Source organism: Euleptes europaea, chromosome 1, assembly GCF_029931775.1.
Source record: "Euleptes europaea isolate rEulEur1 chromosome 1, rEulEur1.hap1, whole genome shotgun sequence".
Classification (NCBI taxonomy): Eukaryota; Metazoa; Chordata; class Lepidosauria; order Squamata; family Sphaerodactylidae; genus Euleptes; species Euleptes europaea.
Window position 1 is genome coordinate 178323138 of NC_079312.1, and position 17518 is coordinate 178340655.

At 51.5% G+C, this 17518-nt stretch overlaps 1 protein-coding gene across 1 annotated transcript in view; it reads left to right on the forward strand.

Moving 5' to 3' along the window:
- The window catches only part of FLNA (filamin A), an 89239-nt gene that overhangs the window by 56238 nt on the left and 15483 nt on the right, over positions 1-17518 (forward strand). Inside the window, exons 29-35 of the mRNA XM_056855973.1 lie at positions 1914-2161; positions 12249-12339; positions 13451-13591; positions 14097-14225; positions 15110-15283; positions 15844-16005; positions 16098-16301. Coding sequence (XP_056711951.1) covers positions 1914-2161; positions 12249-12339; positions 13451-13591; positions 14097-14225; positions 15110-15283; positions 15844-16005; positions 16098-16301 — 1149 coding nt within the window. The remainder of the gene's footprint in view (positions 1-1913; positions 2162-12248; positions 12340-13450; positions 13592-14096; positions 14226-15109; positions 15284-15843; positions 16006-16097; positions 16302-17518) is intronic.

Consider the following 17518-nt stretch of genomic DNA (forward strand, 5'->3'; position numbering starts at 1 on the left):
GGCGGTCTTCCATCCAAGTACTAACCAGGGCCAATGTTGCTTAGCTTCTGAGATCTGCCGCGATCAGGCTGGCCTGGGTTATCCAGGTCAGGGCAAAAGTGGTACAGAGGTGGTTTGCCTTCGCCTGCCTCTGCGTAGCAGCCCTGGACTTCCTTGGCGATCTCCCATCCAAGTGCTAACCAGGGTCGATCCTACTTAGCTTCCAAGATATGACCAAATGGGGCTAGCCTGAGCCATCCAGGGCAGAGCCATCCAGACTACGACCCACAGCACAGAACTAGAGGTCCCAGTTCTCGAGCTTTGTAGCTTATGGTTCCCAGGTCTAGAGCTTTAAAAAAATTTTTGCCGGGGTGCACTAGCTGTTACAAAAAAAGTCTTCAGGTCTGGCCCATCCCTTGTTCCCCCAACCTTTCCTTTTTTTCATCTGCTTCTGGGCTGTAATCAAAGTTTGGGTTGCTGCGCCCCCCCATCTTGCTTGGGTCCTTTCCACGTGATGCTCTGAAGGGTTGCCCGGGTTGATTTCCCCACTCCTCCAAATGAAGACAGCTGGGTGACCTTGGGCTAGTCACAGTTCTCTTAGAGCTCTTTCAGCTCCACCTACCTCACAGGGTGTCTGTTGGGGGGAGGGGGTGGGGAGGCGATTGTAAGCCACTTTGGTTCTTTTTTAAGTAGTAGAATGAGCCGTGGCGCAGAGCGGTAAGCTGCAGTACTGCAGTCCAAGCTCTGCTCACAACCTGAGTTCGATCCCGATGGAAGTCGGTTTCAGGTAGCCGGCTCAAGGTCAATTCAGCCTTCCATCCTTCCGAGGTCGGTCAAATGAGGACCCAGCTTGCTGGGGGTAAAGGGAAGAAGACTGGGGAAGGCACTGGCAAACCACCCCGTAAACATAGTCTGCCTTGGAAACGTCGAGATGTGACGTCACCCCATGGGTCAGCAATGACCCGGTGCTTGCACAGGGGACCTTTACCTTTAAGTGGTAGAGAAAGTCGGCATATCAAAACCAACTCTTCTTCCCTTCTCGCTCGAGTAAACCACGAGCAAAATAGGAGCTGAAGTGTGATAAGGGGGTTGGTTTCTGCCAAAGCTTTAGCTGACAAACATAGCTGTCTGTCTGATAGACGAAGCTCTTCGTATTTGGCCTGGGGGTGAGGGTGGGGACCATGGATCGGGTAGAATCCCGGCCCTTCTAGAGGTTGCTTCTTCAGAATTTACCCCCTACTTTCTATTAAAAGCTAGGTGGTAGGAACACAGCCAAGTGAGAGTTGGAACCAACCCCAAGGTGGGGAAATGGTATCACTGCAAGTATCCCTCGCGTAGAAGTGTGAATCAGCATAGTCTATGTTCAGGCACTCCCCAAGGGCTCAACGGGGGGGGGGGGGCAGCCAGGTGTGAGCTGATTTGAGGCCCCCCCCCCCAGCAGCTGACTGTGGAAACCGTATTGCAGTTTAAGGGTTATTTTCTGGTCTCTTTTATCCGCGCTGGCGTCTTCACGCCTGCAGAAGCCGCAAGCCAAGCTGTTATCCAGCTTCCCCAGGATTAATGGGGGTCTCTAAGGTGGCATTTGGGAAGGGTTGCCAACTCCGCCTTGGGAAATTCCTGGAGATTTTTGTGGGTGGAGCCTGGGGAGGGCAGGGTTTGGGGAGCGGAAGTGGTCCAGCCGGGCGTCATGCCGTAGAGCCCGTCCTCCAAAGCAGCCGTTTTCTCCCGGGAGACCAACCTCGGTCGTCTTGAGATTTAGTTGTAATTCTGGGAGATCTCCAGGCCCCACCTGGAGGTTGGCTGCTCTAGATATGAGGCTAGGGCTTGGGGAGACCCCTTAGCAGACTGAGATACCTTGCTGTGCACGATCGGGGGGGGGGGAATCGGCGCCAGGAGGGAAGCTCTCCGTCCCTGACGGGTCTCCCTTCTGCCAGGAGCGGGCATCGGCCCCACCATCCAGATCGGAGAGGAGACCGTGATCACAGTGGATGCCAAGGCCGCCGGGAAGGGCAAAGTGACCTGCACGGTCTGCACGCCCGACGGCACAGAGGTGGACGTGGACGTGGTGGAGAACGAGGACGGCACCTTCGACATCTTCTACACGGCCCCCCAGCCGGGCAAATACGTCATCTGCGTGCGCTTTGGAGGGGAGCATATTCCGAACAGTCCTTTCCAGGTTACGGTAAGTCCTGCCATGGCGCGGAAGGGGGCATGGCACAGAAGGGGGCATGGCTTGCGACCTCTGCTGTGGCTCGGTCCAACGACGAGTCTCTGGCATGGAGCATTGTGGCTAAAGGGCCTGTCCACCGCAAATGTGGGCAAGCAAGATGAAGGAATATATAGTTCTATCCTTGTTTTTGGAGTAATTATGTATCCTAATAGTATTTTTAAATATCTTTAATGCTAAGTGAATATATTAGAGATTGGGTTACTAAGCTATGGAGTATATAGGGACACTAGAAAGAAATAGACATAAATATATACTAGTTCAGAAGGAATAGACAAATAGAAATATAAAGGAGTAACTTGATTAAGATTGGGTTAGAGGAAGTGGGGGGGAAGTTCAAATTATATGTATTTGACCATGAAGGTATGCATTAAGCTATGCATTATTATTCATATATATATGGAAAAATAAGCTAAATGGAATACCAAATAAGGAATGTATTATTTTTATGGAAAAAGCAATAAAAAGTATTAAAGAAAAAAAGAACTTGGATGTAGTTGCAGCGAAAGCCCTACATCGCTTGGGAGTGGGGTGTTTAAAGGGCCGTTTTCTCCCCTATGCCCCTGCCCAGGAATTAAGATCGCAGGGAGAGGCTCTCCTGCCTTTCCCCTTTAACCAGAGAAGCTCATCTGGTGGGAGCAGGAGACAGGGCCTTTTTGGTGGCTGCCCCCCAATTATGGATCCACCTCCCCAGAGAGGTGTGCCCGGCTCCCTCGCTTGAGGAGGCAGCCAAAGACACTTTTATTGAGGGCTGCATGTAATTAAAGCCGTCCGAAATTGCGGTTTTAAATGTTGGTTGTGTGTATTCTGTTTTGATGTATTTTAATCTAGATCGTAAGCCGCCCTGAGCTCCATAAGGAAGGAAGGCAGCTAACAAATGTTTTAAATAACAATAATAAATTAATACACACCTGGCCGAGTCCAGAAGCGCTAACCAGCAGCTGGAAAATACCAGGAGATTTTGGGGGCAGAGCCTGAGGAGGGCAGGGCTTGGGGAGTGGAGGAACTTGAATGCCATAGAGTCCAATTGCCAAAGTGGCCATTTTCTCCAGGGGAACTGATTTCTATCGGCTGGCGATCAGTTGTAATAGCAGGAGATCTCCAGCTAGTACCTGGAGGTTGGACAACCCTATTAACGGGAGATGTTGCTGCAAGGGAGTCTGTAATACAACAGGTTTTTTTAATATTTTTTTAATTTTCTTCATTTAATATATCAACAAAGACAATATAATAATAATAAAAAAATAGTATTTCTAATTTAACAATCAAATGACTTCCCCCCCCCCCCCACCCAGCTGTCTTCATTTGGAGGAGTGGGGAAATCCACCAAATATTTATATGCAATCCTTGGTTTTTTACTTTGCCAGATGAAGTTCAGTAAGTCTTTCTTCCAAGTATTAAAATACTTTACTTGGGATATCATAGGTAGATTCTGAAACAAAAATAATAATCTTGGCAATACATTCATTTGTATTGTTGAAATGTGGCCAAGCAGGGACAAATTTTTGTTGGTCCAAATCATCATATCTTTATTTCTTCCCATAATCTAAGATAATTGTTCATAATCAGATCTGCATTTTTTATAGAAATCCAAATTCCCAAGTATTTCACTTTAGTTGCTTTCTGCCATTGTAATACAACAGTTGAGCCTACAGCTTTCTTTTCCCTTGTCGGGAAGTGAGGGAAATCCTCTAGGCCTGAGAGCGTAGGTGGCAGATACCTTCACAGTGTGCCAAACCCCCAAATTTTGGCAGCAGAGAGGTTCTGATCAGGTTGAATGCCCCATGTTCTCCAATGTGCTGGTCAAAGATATTCCGCTTCAATGATTAGGGGACTGGAGCAACTGCCCTATGAGGAGCAGTTAAAACGCTTAGGGCTGTTAGCTTGGAAAGAAAGCGGTTAAGGAGGACATGATAGAGGTCTATGAAATTATGCATGGTTTGGAGAGAGTGGACAGGGAGAGGTTTTTCTCCCTCTCCCATAATACTAGAACACGGGGTCATCTGCTAAAGCTGGAGCGTGAGAGATTCAAAACAGATAATAGGAAGTATTTCTTCACACAATGCATAGTTAAATTGTGGAACTCCCTGCCCCTGGATGTGGCGATGGCTGCCAATTTGGAAGGCTTTAAGAGGGGGATGGATATGTTCATGGAAGACAGGGCTATCCATGGCTACTAGTCCAAATGGATATTAGTCATGATGCATACCTATTCTCCCTAGTATCAGAGCAGCATGCCTATTATCTTAGGTGCTGTGGAGCGCAGGCAGGATAAATGCTGCTGCAGTCGTCTTGCTTGTGGGCTTCCTAGAGGCACCTGGTTGGCCCCTGTGTGAACAGACAGCTGGACTTGATGGGCCTTGGTCTGATCCAGCAGGGCCTTTCTTATGTTCTTATGACTCTTTTGGCACCGGGGGGCGGAGAGGGATCCGTGCCAGGCACGGAGTTTCCATGGCGGCCCTCCAGAAGGCCCGCTTGACTCTTTGTCGAGCCCTTCCCACAGGTGCCTCGCATCTGCAGCCTCAGGGGATAGAAATTTGTTCTTAAAGCTGAGCATAGGTGTGGCTCTGCTCAGTCGAACGAGCTTGGGGTGCCTTTGTCAGGCAGCCCTGTGGACAGAAGGAATACTTGCAGTCCAACCTCTGGGCGGCAAGAACGAGTTGTCCGACTCGTATTTGCATTTTTGCTACCCACCCTGAATCACGGGCCGACTCCGAGCATCTGAGAGATGGATATCCACATGAACACATGAAGCTGCCTTATACTGAATCAGACCATCAAGGTCCATCAAAGTCAGTATCGTCTACTCAGACCGGCAGCGGCTCTCCAGGGTCTCAGGCAGAGGAGGTCTTTCACATCACCTCCTTGCCTAGTCCCTGTAACTGGAGATGCCGGGGATTGAACCTGGGACCTTCTGCATGCCAAGTGGATGCTCTACCATTGAACCATGCTTCCCCAAATACCCATGAAGCTGCCTCCTATGGAATCAGACCCTTGGTCCATCAAAGTCAGTATTGTCTACTCAGACTGGCAGAGGCTCTCCAGGGTCTCAGGCTGAGGTCTCTCACATCACCTACCTGCCTAGTCCCTTTAACTGGAGATGCCGGGGATTGAACCTGGGGCCTTCTGCATGCCAAGCAAATGCTCTACCGCTGAGCCACGGCCCCTCTTCGTGGTTCTCCAATGTCTCAGGTGGAGGTCTTTCACATCACTTACTCGCCTGGTCCCTTTAACTGGAGATGCCGGGGATCGAACCTGGGATCTTCTGCATGCCAAGCAGAGGGTCTACCACTGAGGGTCTACACGGCCCCTCCCCAGTGTAATCCCTCTTCCAGCAGGTTTTGTGTTCCCGCTGTTCCCTGCCCTTCCTCCTATTGTTCTCCCCTGCTGTGCATTCCTGTGCTTTTTGAAACCTCTTTGTGACTGGCCCAAGCGGGAAAGGAGCCCCCCCCTCCAAGCCGAAAGCTTACATACACATTACGCAGGCGTGGAAGAATTGTTTGGCTTGTGCCACTTCAGAATGTAGGCGGGGGGACTGCATTTTCCCCTTTATCCTACATGCAATCCCCATATATAGTAAGCGAAGCAATGCCAGAGATTTAGCATCGCTCTCACTCGGGAAACTCTTTGCAGGGGAGGAAATATTTTAAAAACACAAATTCCCATTACAGCGATGCCGTTCAGGGTCCTGGCTGCGTAGGTAGAGCTTGACACTGCAATTCAAAGGAAAAACCTTCATGAACTAGAAAGCACAAATTATAATTTCAGAGGGAAGCCATGTTATGCTCAGCTTTAAGAACAAGTTTGAGGAGGGGCTGTGGCTCAGCGGTAGAGCATCTGCTTGGCATGCAGAAGGTCCCTGGTTCAATCCCCGGCATCTCCAGCTAAAGGGACTAGGCAAGTAGGTGATGTGAAAGACTTCTTCCTGAGACCCTGGAGAGCGGCTGCCGGTCTGAGTAGACAATACTGACTTTGATGCACCAAGGGTCTGATTCAGCATAAGGCAGCTTCATGTGCTCAGTGTGCACAACAGGTAGATTCAAGTCCACTAGCACCTTAGAGACCAATGAGATTTGGGAGGCTATGAGCTTTTGAGATTCGAAGCTCCCATGCACCCCCCAAAATAAGGCATTGTCTAAGGTATCTAAGGAGAGCCAGCATGGTGTAGTGGTTAAGAGTGGTAGTTTGGAGCGGTGGACTCCGATCTGGAGAACCGGGTTTGATTCCCCACCCCTCCACGTGAGCGGCGGAGGCTAAACTGGATTTGTTCCCCCACTCCTCCACACGAAGCCAGCTGGGTGACCTTGGGCTAGTCACAGTTTTCTCAGCCTCGCCTACCTCCCAGGGTGTCTGTTGTGGGAAAGGAGGGGAAGGCGATCGTAAGCCAGTTTGAGTCTCCCTTAAGTGGTAGAGAAAGTCGGCATATAAAAACCAACCCTTCTTCTTGTCGGACTCGGATTTGGAAAGCACAAAGTGGATGAGACACACAGAACTGGCATTTGTGTTTTAGAAGTACCATCCAAGTGTTCTGCAGAGCATGTCTTCCTGACTCATCTCTTGGCTTTCTTAAGGCTTCCTGTTTCAAACGTTAGTCAGTGTTTCCAGATTCCAGTACAAAAGAAGCCCTCTGGCTCTCAACAGTTGACTGAGCGGGTGGGGCGGCAGAGCACAATATCCCCTTTCTGGCATTGTCTTCGCGACGCCTGTTCAAAAGAGGCTCGCAAGCGTCGTCCCCGTCCCCCCAGCCAGGGAAAATCTGACTGCATGGAAAGCATGAGCTAGATTCCCCGCTCAAGGGCAAAACTGTAGTTTCCCTATTTTTTTGTGCACAGATCTCTGTGCTGCCTAGGCTGGGGGAAATGGAATCGGTAACTCTGCGAAAGCAACTGCAGGTTTTCAGCTTAGCCTTTTCCTCCCACACAAGACTTGTGGACCATCATCGAGCCTTTATTGCATTAGCTCAAAAAAGCTGTAGCAACGATACAGAATAAGGTGGACTGGTTTAATTCAGAATAAGGTGGAGAAGGCTTGTTTAATGTTTAGCACGTATGTATTTCAGCGTGCTTAGCATTTTGTGTAAATGTAGGCCTTGGTGCAGATAGAGCCAGCGCGGTGTAGTGGTTATGAGCGGCGGACTCTAATCTGGGGAACCGGGTTGGATTCCCCACTCCTCCACATGAGCGGCGGACTCTAATCTGGGGAACCGGGTTGGTTTCCCCACTCCTCCACATGAAGCCTGCTGGGTGTCCTTGGGCTAGTCACAGTTCTCCGAACTCTCTCAGCCTCACCTACCTCACTAGGTGTCTGTTGTGGGGAGGGCAAGGGAAGGCGATTGCAGGCTGCTTTGAGACCCCTTAAAGGTAGAGAAAAGCAGGGTGTAAAAACCAACCCTTCTTCTTCTTTATGGCAAGCTTACATGTACTTGGCAGGCTTCGGGTAGAGGCTGAGAGCTTTTCTGAGCGACTTCCCATTCGCATCCTGATAACTCTTCCCAGGGGCTCCTTCTGCTACTGGACGTATGTTTCAGGTAGTTCAGAAGCTCGGTTTGGATTTGAACAGTAGGATGTGGGGGATAAGAGACCACTCCTCCAGTAAACCCTTCTGCACAAAGCATCCTGGATGTGCGTGTTTACTTTCTGGGGAGCGGGATCTTGGGGTATAGGTGTTGGTGCGGGACCAGCATGATTATTAGTCTGAGATAAGACTGTTTTGTCCAGTGCGGTAACACGCACCAAACTGTTTTCTGGGACTAGGTGAATGCGATCTTGGGCTGCATCAACAGGGGTTTAGTGTCCAGATCATGCGAAGAGATGGTATCGCTTTACTCTGCTCTGGTTAGACCTCACCTAGAGTACTGTGTTCAGTTTTGGGCACCGCAGTTTAAGAAAGATGTAGACAAGCTGGAATAGGTCCAGAGGAGGGCAGCGAAGATGGTGAGGGGTCTGGAGACCAAGTCCTATGAGAAAAGGTTGAAGGAGCTGGGTATGTTTAGCCTGAAGAGGAGAAGACTGAGAGAGGACATGATAACCATCTTCAGGTCCTTGAGGGGCTGTCATATAGAGGAGGGTGCCGAGTTGTTTTCTGTCGCCCCAGAAGGTCGGACCAGACCCAATGAGTTGAAATTAAATCAAAAGAGTTTCCATCTAGACATTAGGAAGAATTTTCTAACAGTTAGAGCGGTTCCTCAGTGGAACAGGCTTCCTTGGGAGGTGGTAAGTGCTCCTTCTTTGGAGGTTTTTAAGAGGAAATTAGATGGCCATCTGTCAGCAATGCTGATTCTATAACCTTAAGCAGATCATGAGAGAGAGGGCATCTTGGGTATCTTCTGGGCATGGAGTAGGGGGTCACTGGGTGTGTGTATAGGGGAAAGGTAGTTGTGAATGTCCTGCCTTGTGCAGGGGGTTGGACTAGATGACCCTGGTGGTCCCTTCCAACTCTGACTCTATGTCCTGGGATGGCAAACGGCTGTAGTGCTGCTGGAATGCTTTCAGTGGGCGGTGGGGAGAAACCTTGCCGGGAAAGGATGGGGGAGAGTTCTGAATGCCGAAGCGCTGTGATGACATCCTGGCCCCGGGCCAGCCCCTCCGCCAGTCCTTTCTAACATTCTTGCCCTCCCACCCCGTTCCCGCCACAGGCTCTGGATGGTGAGCGCCCGACCCCCCAGCAGATGGCGCAGCCGATGCGCGCCCCACCCTACGCGTACCAGCCCGGTGCCCAGCAGCCGTGGGGACCGACCGTAACAGTTCAGTTTTTCGGAGGGGAAAAGCGAGCCCAGGCCATTCTGGGCCGGGGAGCCGCCCCGTGGAATTCAGTAGCCCGCTTCACGCTGAATGGCTCTGCTTGGGGGCACTGGGTTGCTTCTCGCCGTGAGGCCGCCGCGGGTCCCTCGTTCGTCGGGTTAACCGAAGGGGTGTGAGCCCCCACGGAGGGCCCTGCTTCTGCAATCCCAGAATGGGTTGGGAAGATGGTTAAAAAGAAGCCAGCCCGTGCTTTTCTGCGTCTCAGGTTCCTCCTACACGTGGTGTAGTGGTCAAGAGCGGTGGACTCTGATCTGGAGAACCGGGTTGGATTCCCCTCTCCTCCACATGAGCGGCGGACGCTAATCTGGTGAACCGGGTTGGTTTCCCCTCTTCTACGCACAAAGCCAGCTGGGTGACCTTGGGCTAGTCACAGCTCTCTTAGAGTTCTCTCAGCCCCACCTACCTCACAGGGTGTCTGTTGTGGGGAGGGGAAGGTGATTGTAAGCCTGTTTGATTCTTCCTTAAGTGGTAAAGAAAGTTGGCATATAAAAACCAACTCTCCTCCTTCGTTCTTCTACTTATTCCTTCTTTCTTCTTTCTACTTCTTTCTTCTTTTTCTTCCTCTTCTTCCTTCTTCTTCCTTCCTTCTTCCTTCTTTCTTCTTCGTCTTTCTTCTTCTTTCTTGTCTGTCTTCTTCCTTTTCTTTCTCTTTCTTCTTCTTTCTTTCTCTGCTTTCGCAGGAGACTCTTCTTCTTCTTGGTAAAGAAAGTTGGCATATAAAAAACCAACTCTTCTTCTTCTTTGGAAGAATCTGTGCCCTCAGCGGGAAAACCCAACTTTGAGGCTCCGTGGGATGAGATGCTAACACCCCCACTAGCTCAGCAGCAACTCTTAGGGCTGCCCTGACTAAAGCAGCTCAGGACGGCCCCAGGATGAGGCCTGCCAGGCTAGCCAGGCTTGTTTTCGGGGATTCACACCCTGCACCCCAAAGGCCCGCCTGCTGCTTATGGCTGCGCCTTTCTCGACCCATTTCTCCCTCTGTTAAGCCCGCGTTCCACCATTGCGTTTTGAAGCTTGTTCCGCTAGCAGGGGCGGCGGGATCGAGGGGAGCAGGCTTTGGAGCTGGGTCTCCGACTCCCACCAGCCTCTTAGCCCTGGTAAATCAGCCGCGGTCCCTGTCCCAGGTGGCGGGCATCTTCCCTCGCCCCTTGGATGGGGTCCCCTGGTCCAGGAACGCCAAAGCAAGACTTCAGCTTGGAGCAGCGTTCCTGTTCGGCGACTGGCCGAGCTAAACGTAGCCCTCGTTCTTTCGGAAGCTTATGCGGAGCTTTTTGGTGGGCGGCCGAACGTGGGAGCGCTTCGCCTGGCCCACGAGGTCCCTTTTCCAGCCGCGGCTCTGCCTCCCCCCCTCTCCTTCCTCCCCACATCTTCAGCGCTCACGCAAACGGACTGCTTCACCGCCGGCTATCCTGCACCTGAATTCCAAGGAGGGAAGAGGCCCCCCCAGAATGAAACGGGGTCTTTTCTCAGGGTGTCTTTGTCTGAGATCACGTCCCTCTAGGGTTGCCAGCTCTGGGTGGGGAAATACCTGGAGATTTGGGGGGGGCAGGGTTGGGGAGGGGTGGGACTTGTGCCGTAGAGTCCGCCCTCCAAAGCAGCCGTTTTTCTCCAGGGGAACGGATCTCCGTCGCCCGGAGGTCAGTTGTAATAGCGGGAGGTCTCCAGGCCCCACCTGGAGGTTGGCAACCCTGCGTCCCTCCATCTCTCGATGCGGGGAGGTGGGGGGGCCATCACCACGCTTTGTGTTGTCTTTGTCGATGCCTCCGCTGGTGGGATTGTCGAGCCCTGTCCCGAGTCCGTACAGTGTTCCCGTCTTAACTGGAGAAGGGGTGTGTGCGTGGAGTATATTGTGCTGCTTCTCTTCGTTCCTTCGTCTGCAAGAACACGCCGTTTTGGGAATTGGGCAGGGGGGAGATCCTTGCCACTGAATTTGACCCAGGAAGAAATGTTGCCCACAGACAGAGTTGGCAAGGCAGGTTTTTTTATCTATATATTGATTGATGGATTGAAGCCGGTCAACCCCACACAAAACAGGGCCATTTGGAGGGGAAAATATTTCTGCTCTTCTAAAGGAGCTGAATGCTTTGCGCAGCAGGCGAGAAACCCATGATTTTTCCTGTAGGATTTGCGCTTTTGTAAGCGCCGGCTGAGCATAGCCAAAGACGGGGCAGCCCGTCTCAGATTGGGACAATACAGCATAAAGGCACTGGGGGAGAGAGGGAAAGCTGCTTTACGAACAGCTCTGCCTACAGCGGCTTTCCCCCAGTATGAGGACCGTGCATGATTTTCCTATCCTCAGGGCCAAAATAACCCATTTGGTCACGGGGATAGGAGAGGGCTACTCCCCAAGGAAAGGGGGTGGGGTGGGTGTGCTGGCAAGACAGTTGGGCGCAGTGCCAAGGAGCATGATGCGCGGCTCCAAAAAGCAGCGTTGGATGCTTCTGCAGGAAGCGTAAGCTTCGAGCTGGCAACTCGCTTGCAATCAGATCGCAGCGATTTCCGAAGCAGCCGTAAATGCGAGCCGTAAATGCCGGTTTCTGCTTCTGGTTGGGCTTTGTTTTTTAAGCGCAGCTTCTGCAAGAGGAAACATGCAGTAATTGTCTCCTAGCTGCTTTATGGGCCGTAGGTTACATGATGCCAAAGCTAGAATTCTGAATTGTAGCACTCCAGCTTGAGGCTGGCGTTGGGAGCTCCCTCTGGTACTGAAAGTGCGAACGAGTGTTTGACACGCAGATGCCAATACCTGAAATACGGTGACTGAAACCCTCCTTAGAACACGTTTAGTTAAAAAAAAGCCCTGGTTTGGAAACTGTTAAAATAGCGCTTTCGCACATGCTGAATAATGTACTTTCAATGCACTTCCATTGTACTTCAGAGATCGTTTGTGAGCGGATCGTGCCATTTCACACCGTAAAAATCCAGTTGAAAAGCGCCTTGAAAAGTGCATTATTCAGCATGTGCAAAAGCGCTGGAAAGTTTCGGTTTGCAAGGATGGAAACATGACGAAAGCCATGTCAAATTCTGTCCTCGCAAACTGCAACTTGGAACGGCTCACCCCCTTGGCCGGGTTGATCTCCCGGGTGCGAATAAGGCCTGAACGGGAGGTTAGCGAGAGGCTTTTCCGGGCTGTCTTCGTCTGCTCCATGTTCCATCGCTGTTTCCCACCCTTCCGTGTTGCCTCCGGCCTTCCAATTTGATTTTCAACTCCCTTGGGGGACGGGGTCCCTCTTTTTGTTTTCCAGGCGACGGATCGTCCTGTGAACGGGTTGGACGCTGGACTGAGGCCTTTTGACCTGGTCATCCCTTTCACGATCAAAAAAGGAGAGATTACAGGTAACGGGGACGTTAAGAGTTCGGAGCGACCAGGCAGTCCCGATCCTAAGCCGAGTTTTACCTCCGCTGAAGTGGATCTTGGCGTAGGATTGGGCCGTTAATACTGAACAGCAGGGGTCCCCGACCTTTTGAGCCTGGGGGCACCTTTGGCATTCTGAGACAGCAGTGCACGCTGTTGCAATAACTCGTAACTCTTCAACATGACAGGCAGAAGCTCTTTTTAACAAGGATGCCTTTCAATCAGCGCAGCCAGTCAGAAGCCCTGCTGGGCAAATGCCCCATCTAGCCCCTCCCACTTTCCAGTAGTACATCACAGAACCATAGAGTTGGAAGGGGCCATAGAGGCCATCTAGTCCAACCCCCTGCTCAGTGCAGGATCAGCCTAGAGCCTCCCTGACAAGGGCTTGTCCAGCCTCTGCTTCAAGACTGAGTGCTTCAAGTGAGTGGGAGCTCACCACCTCCCCAGGTAGCCGATTCCACTGTCGAACAACTCTTACTGTACAAAACGCTTTCCTAATATCCAGACACTACGTTTCCTCCCACAATTTAAACCCATTATTGCGAGTCCTATCCTCTGCTGCCAACGGGAAGAGCTCCCTGCCCTCCTCTAAGTGACATCCTTTCAAATACTTAAAGAGGAGCAATCATGTCCACCCTCAACCTCCTCTTCTCCAGGAACAGCTCCCTGCCCTCCTCTAAGTGACATCCTTTCAAATACTTAAAGAGATCAATCCTGTCCCCCCTCAACCTCCTCTTCTCCAGACTGAACATTCCCAACTCCCTCAGCCTTTCCTCGTAGGGCTCGGTCTCCAGGCCCCTGATCATCCTCATAGCATCTTGGAATCCTGGAGTTGGAAGGGTCCATAGAGGCCATCTAGTCCAGCCCCCTGCTCAATGCAGGATCAGCCTAGAGCATCCCTGACAAGTGCTTCTCCAGCCTCTGCTTCAAGACTGTCAGTGAGGGGGAGCTCCCCACCTCCCTGGGTAGCCGATTCCACTGTCGAACAACTGTTACTGCAAAAATGTTTTTCCTGATATCCAGCCAGTACCTCTTCGCCTGCAATTTAGACCCATTATTGCAAGTCCTGTCCTCTGCTTCCTGTTCCATCAGGGGAGGTGCGCATGCCGTCTGGGAAAGTGGCAAAGCCAGACATCACAGACAACAAGGATGGTACCGTGACGGTGCGGTACGCCCCCACGGAGGCTGGCTTGCACGAAATGGACATCCGTTACGACAATATGCACATCCCAGGTAACTTTTCCTTGGAGGAATCACGACGGTGGAATCCTCAAGGTTTGACGGAGGTTGCGGGGAGATGAGCAAGCAGTTGAGAGCCAGCGTGGTGGTGTGGCTAGGAGCAGTGGACTCTCATCTGGAGAACCAGGTTTGATTCCCCGCTCCTCCACATGAGCAGTGGACTCTAATCTGGAGAACCAGTTCCGTGCCCCTCTCCTCCACACAAAGCCAGCTGGGTGACCTTGGGCTAGTCGCAGCTCTCTCAGCCTCACCTACCTCACAGGGTGTCTATTGTGAGGAGAGGGGCGGAAGGCGATTGTAAACCAGCTTGAGACTTCTTAAAGGTAGAGAACAGATGTATTGCTAAATGTTATCCTTTTTAATCATGTTAATTCTCTTGAATATTTGTTTTGCTGGTCAGCGACCATAATAAATTAAATTGAATTGGTGGAGAAAGTTGGCATATAAACACCAGCTGTTCTTCTTCAATGCTGCCATGTGCTTACTTCCACCTCTGTAGGTAGCCCTCTGCAGTTTTACGTGGACTATGTCAACAGTGGCCACGTGACGGCTTATGGGCCCGGACTCATCCACGGGGTGGTTAACAAGCCAGCTGTCTTCACGGTCAACACAAAAGATGCGGGCGAAGGTGAGTTTAAGAGCATGTCCCTGTGCGCCAGCTAAGGTAATCAGGCAGCCATCTGCCGGCTGTCCCACTGCTTCGGGTAGCCCCCGTCTGGTGTCAACCAGAGCACGGGGCCTTTTCCAACGTGGCTCCAGCTGTGTGGAATGGGCTCCCCAAAGAGGTGAGGGAGGCCTCCTCCTAGGAGATCTTCAGGAGGCACTGCGAGGCCTGCGTGTTTGCTTGGGCTTTTGGGGGGCTGCTTTTGGGGGAGAGACAGTGTGGAGTAGTGGTTAAGAGCGGCAGACTCTAATCTGGAGAACCGGGTTTGATTCCCCACTCCTCCACATGAGTGGTGGACGTTACTCTGGGGAACCGGGTTCGATTTCCATCTCCTCTGCATGAGCGGCAGACTCTAATCTGGAGAACCGGGTTTGATTCTCCACTCTTCCACTTGAAGCCATCTGGGTGACCTTGGGCTAGTCACCGTTCTCTCCCAACTCAGCCCCACCTACCTCACAGTGTGTCTGTTGTGGGGAGAGGAAGGGAAGGAGGTTGTAAGCTGGTTTAATTCTCCTGAAAAGGTGGAGAAAGTCGGCATATAAAACAAGCTCTTTTTCTTCTTCGTCTTCTTGATTGGCAGGAGACTCTTAAGGAGGTGAATAGATGTGGGCTTTGCTATTTCATTTTTTGTTTTAAGCGATAATGTTTAACTATTATCGTCGGCCCCCTTGAACCACGAGGACAGGTGGGGTATAAATGGGAGGTGGAAATTAAAGAATACAGAGATGTTAATTAAGCATTTTGACTTTTAAAAAGTTCTAATTCAAAGAGAGAATATTTTGGTTTCTGGGGGCGTCAGGACTAACGGGCCACTCACATTCCATCTTCTGTCCCCTTTTTTGGGGTAGGCGGCCTGTCTCTGGCCATCGAAGGACCCTCCAAGGCCGAGATCGGCTGCACCGACAACCAGGATGGCACCTGCACGGTGTCGTACCTTCCGGTTCTACCCGGTGACTACAACATCCTGGTGAAATACAACGACAAACACATTCCAGGGAGTCCCTTCATTGCCAAGATTACCGGTGAGTCCCAAGACACACATTAGAGGGCCTGGCCTATCCGTGCAGCCTTCGACGTGGGGGTGGGCAGGTGGGCATCTAACCAGTGTAATGTAGTGGTTAAGAGCAGTGGTTTGGAGCGGCAGACTCTAATCTAGAGAACCGGGTTTGATTCCCCACTCCTCCACATGAGCGGTGGAGGCTAATCTGGTGAACTGGGTTGGTTTCCCCACTCCTCCACGTGAAGCCAGCTGGGGGACCTTGGTCTAGTCACACTCTCCCAGCCCCACCTACCTCACAAGGTGTCTGTTGTGGGGAGGGGAAGGCGATTGTAATCCGGTTTGATTCTTCCTTAAGTGGGAAAGAAAGTCGGCATATAAAAAGCAACTCTCCTCCTTCTTTCTTCTACTTATTCCCTCTCTTTCTTCTTTCTACTTCTTCCTTCTTTCTTTTTCTTCCTCTTCTTCCTTCTCTTTTTTCTTCTTCCTTCTTCTTTGTCTGTCTTCTTCTTTCTTGTCTGTCTTCTTCCTTTTCTTTCTCTTTCTTCTTCTTTGTCTTTCTTCTTTCTTTCTCTGCTTTCGCAGGAGACGATACCATGCGCATGTCCCACCTCAAAGTGGGCTCTTCTGCCGACATCCCCTTAAACATCACGGAGACGGACCTGAGCCAGCTGACAGCCACCGTGGTCCCGCCTTCTGGCCGTGAGGAGCCTTGCTTGCTGAAAAGACTCCGCAACGGTCATGTTGGTAAGCGGGCGAGGCCTCTGACGCGGGTCTGACACGATATACTCCCGGACTGGGTTAACGGATGAATGATGGGTCTTCTCTTCGTTCCGCAGGGATTTCCTTCGTCCCCAAAGAGATCGGGGAGCACATTGTCAACATCAAGAAGAACGGGCTGCATATTCCCAACAGCCCCATCACCGTGATGATCAGCCAGTCGGAGATCGGGGACGCCAGCCGCGTGAGGGTGTCGGGTCCCGGGCTCAGTGAGGGCCGGACCTTTGAGCCATCTGAGTTCATCATCGACACGAGAGACGCTGGTACGAAGGGGGCTTTTAATTTGAAAACAGTGCAGTGTTGGGATTTTTTCTTACCAACTGGAATAGAACCATAGAGTTGGAAGGGTCCATAGAGGTCATCTAGTCCAACCCCTGCTTAATGCAGGATCAGCCTAGAGCGTCCCTGACAAGTATATAGAACCATAGAGCTGGAAGGGGCCATACAGGCCATCTAGTCCAACCCCGCCCTGACCTGGATGGCCCAGGCTAGCCTGATCTCGTCAGATCTCAGAAGCTAAGCAGGGTCAGCCCTGGTTAGTATTTGGATGGGAGACCACCAAAAAATACCAGGGTTGCTGTGCAGAGGAAGGCACTGGCAAACCACCTCTGCTAGTCTCTTGCCATGAAAACCCCATAAGGGGTCGCCATAAGTCGGCTGCGACTTGAAGGCACTTTACACACACACACACAGTCCAACCCCCCTGCTCAATGCAGGATCAGCCTAGAGCACAGAATTCTTTTAGGTCCTGCATGGCCCTGACGTTACCGGGTAGAGCATTCCACCAGGCCGGAGCCAGGACCGAAAAGGCCCTGGCTCTTATCAAGGACAGCCGCACACTCTTTGGGCCAGCAACCACCAGCAAGGTCTCATCCGACGATCTTAGCATCCTCTGGGGGGTATACCAGGAGAGCCGGTCGCACAGATACGAGGGTCCCAGGCCACGTAAGGCTTTAAAGGTCAAAAACCAGCACTTTGAACCTGATCTGATACTCCAGCTGGAGCCAGTGCAAGTGGTAAAGCACTGGCTTCACAATGTTCCCTGGGCCAGTCTCCCGTAAGGAGCATGTAAAGCCATGGGGAGGGGCTGTGGCTCTGTGGTAGAGCCTCTGCTTGGCATGCAGAAGGTCCCAGGTCCAATCCCCAGCATCTCCAGTTCAAGGGACTAGGCAAGTAGGTGATGTGAAAGACCCCTGCCTGAGATCCTGGAGAGCCACTGCCGGTCTGAGTAGACAGTATTGACCTTGATGGACCAAAGGTCTGATTCAGTAGAAGGCAGCTTTGTGTGATCATGTGAAGGAGCCTCGCCCCCGCATTCTGAACCAGCTGGAGCTGCCAGGTCAGTCTCAAGGGCAGCCCTACGTAGGTGAAGGTTTTTGGGCCCGATGCAGGATGTCAATATAGTTTGCTTAATGCACACTGTAGTAGAAAGGGCTGCCGGGACCTGCGTCGGCAGAATCCTTCAGTGCCTAACCTTCTT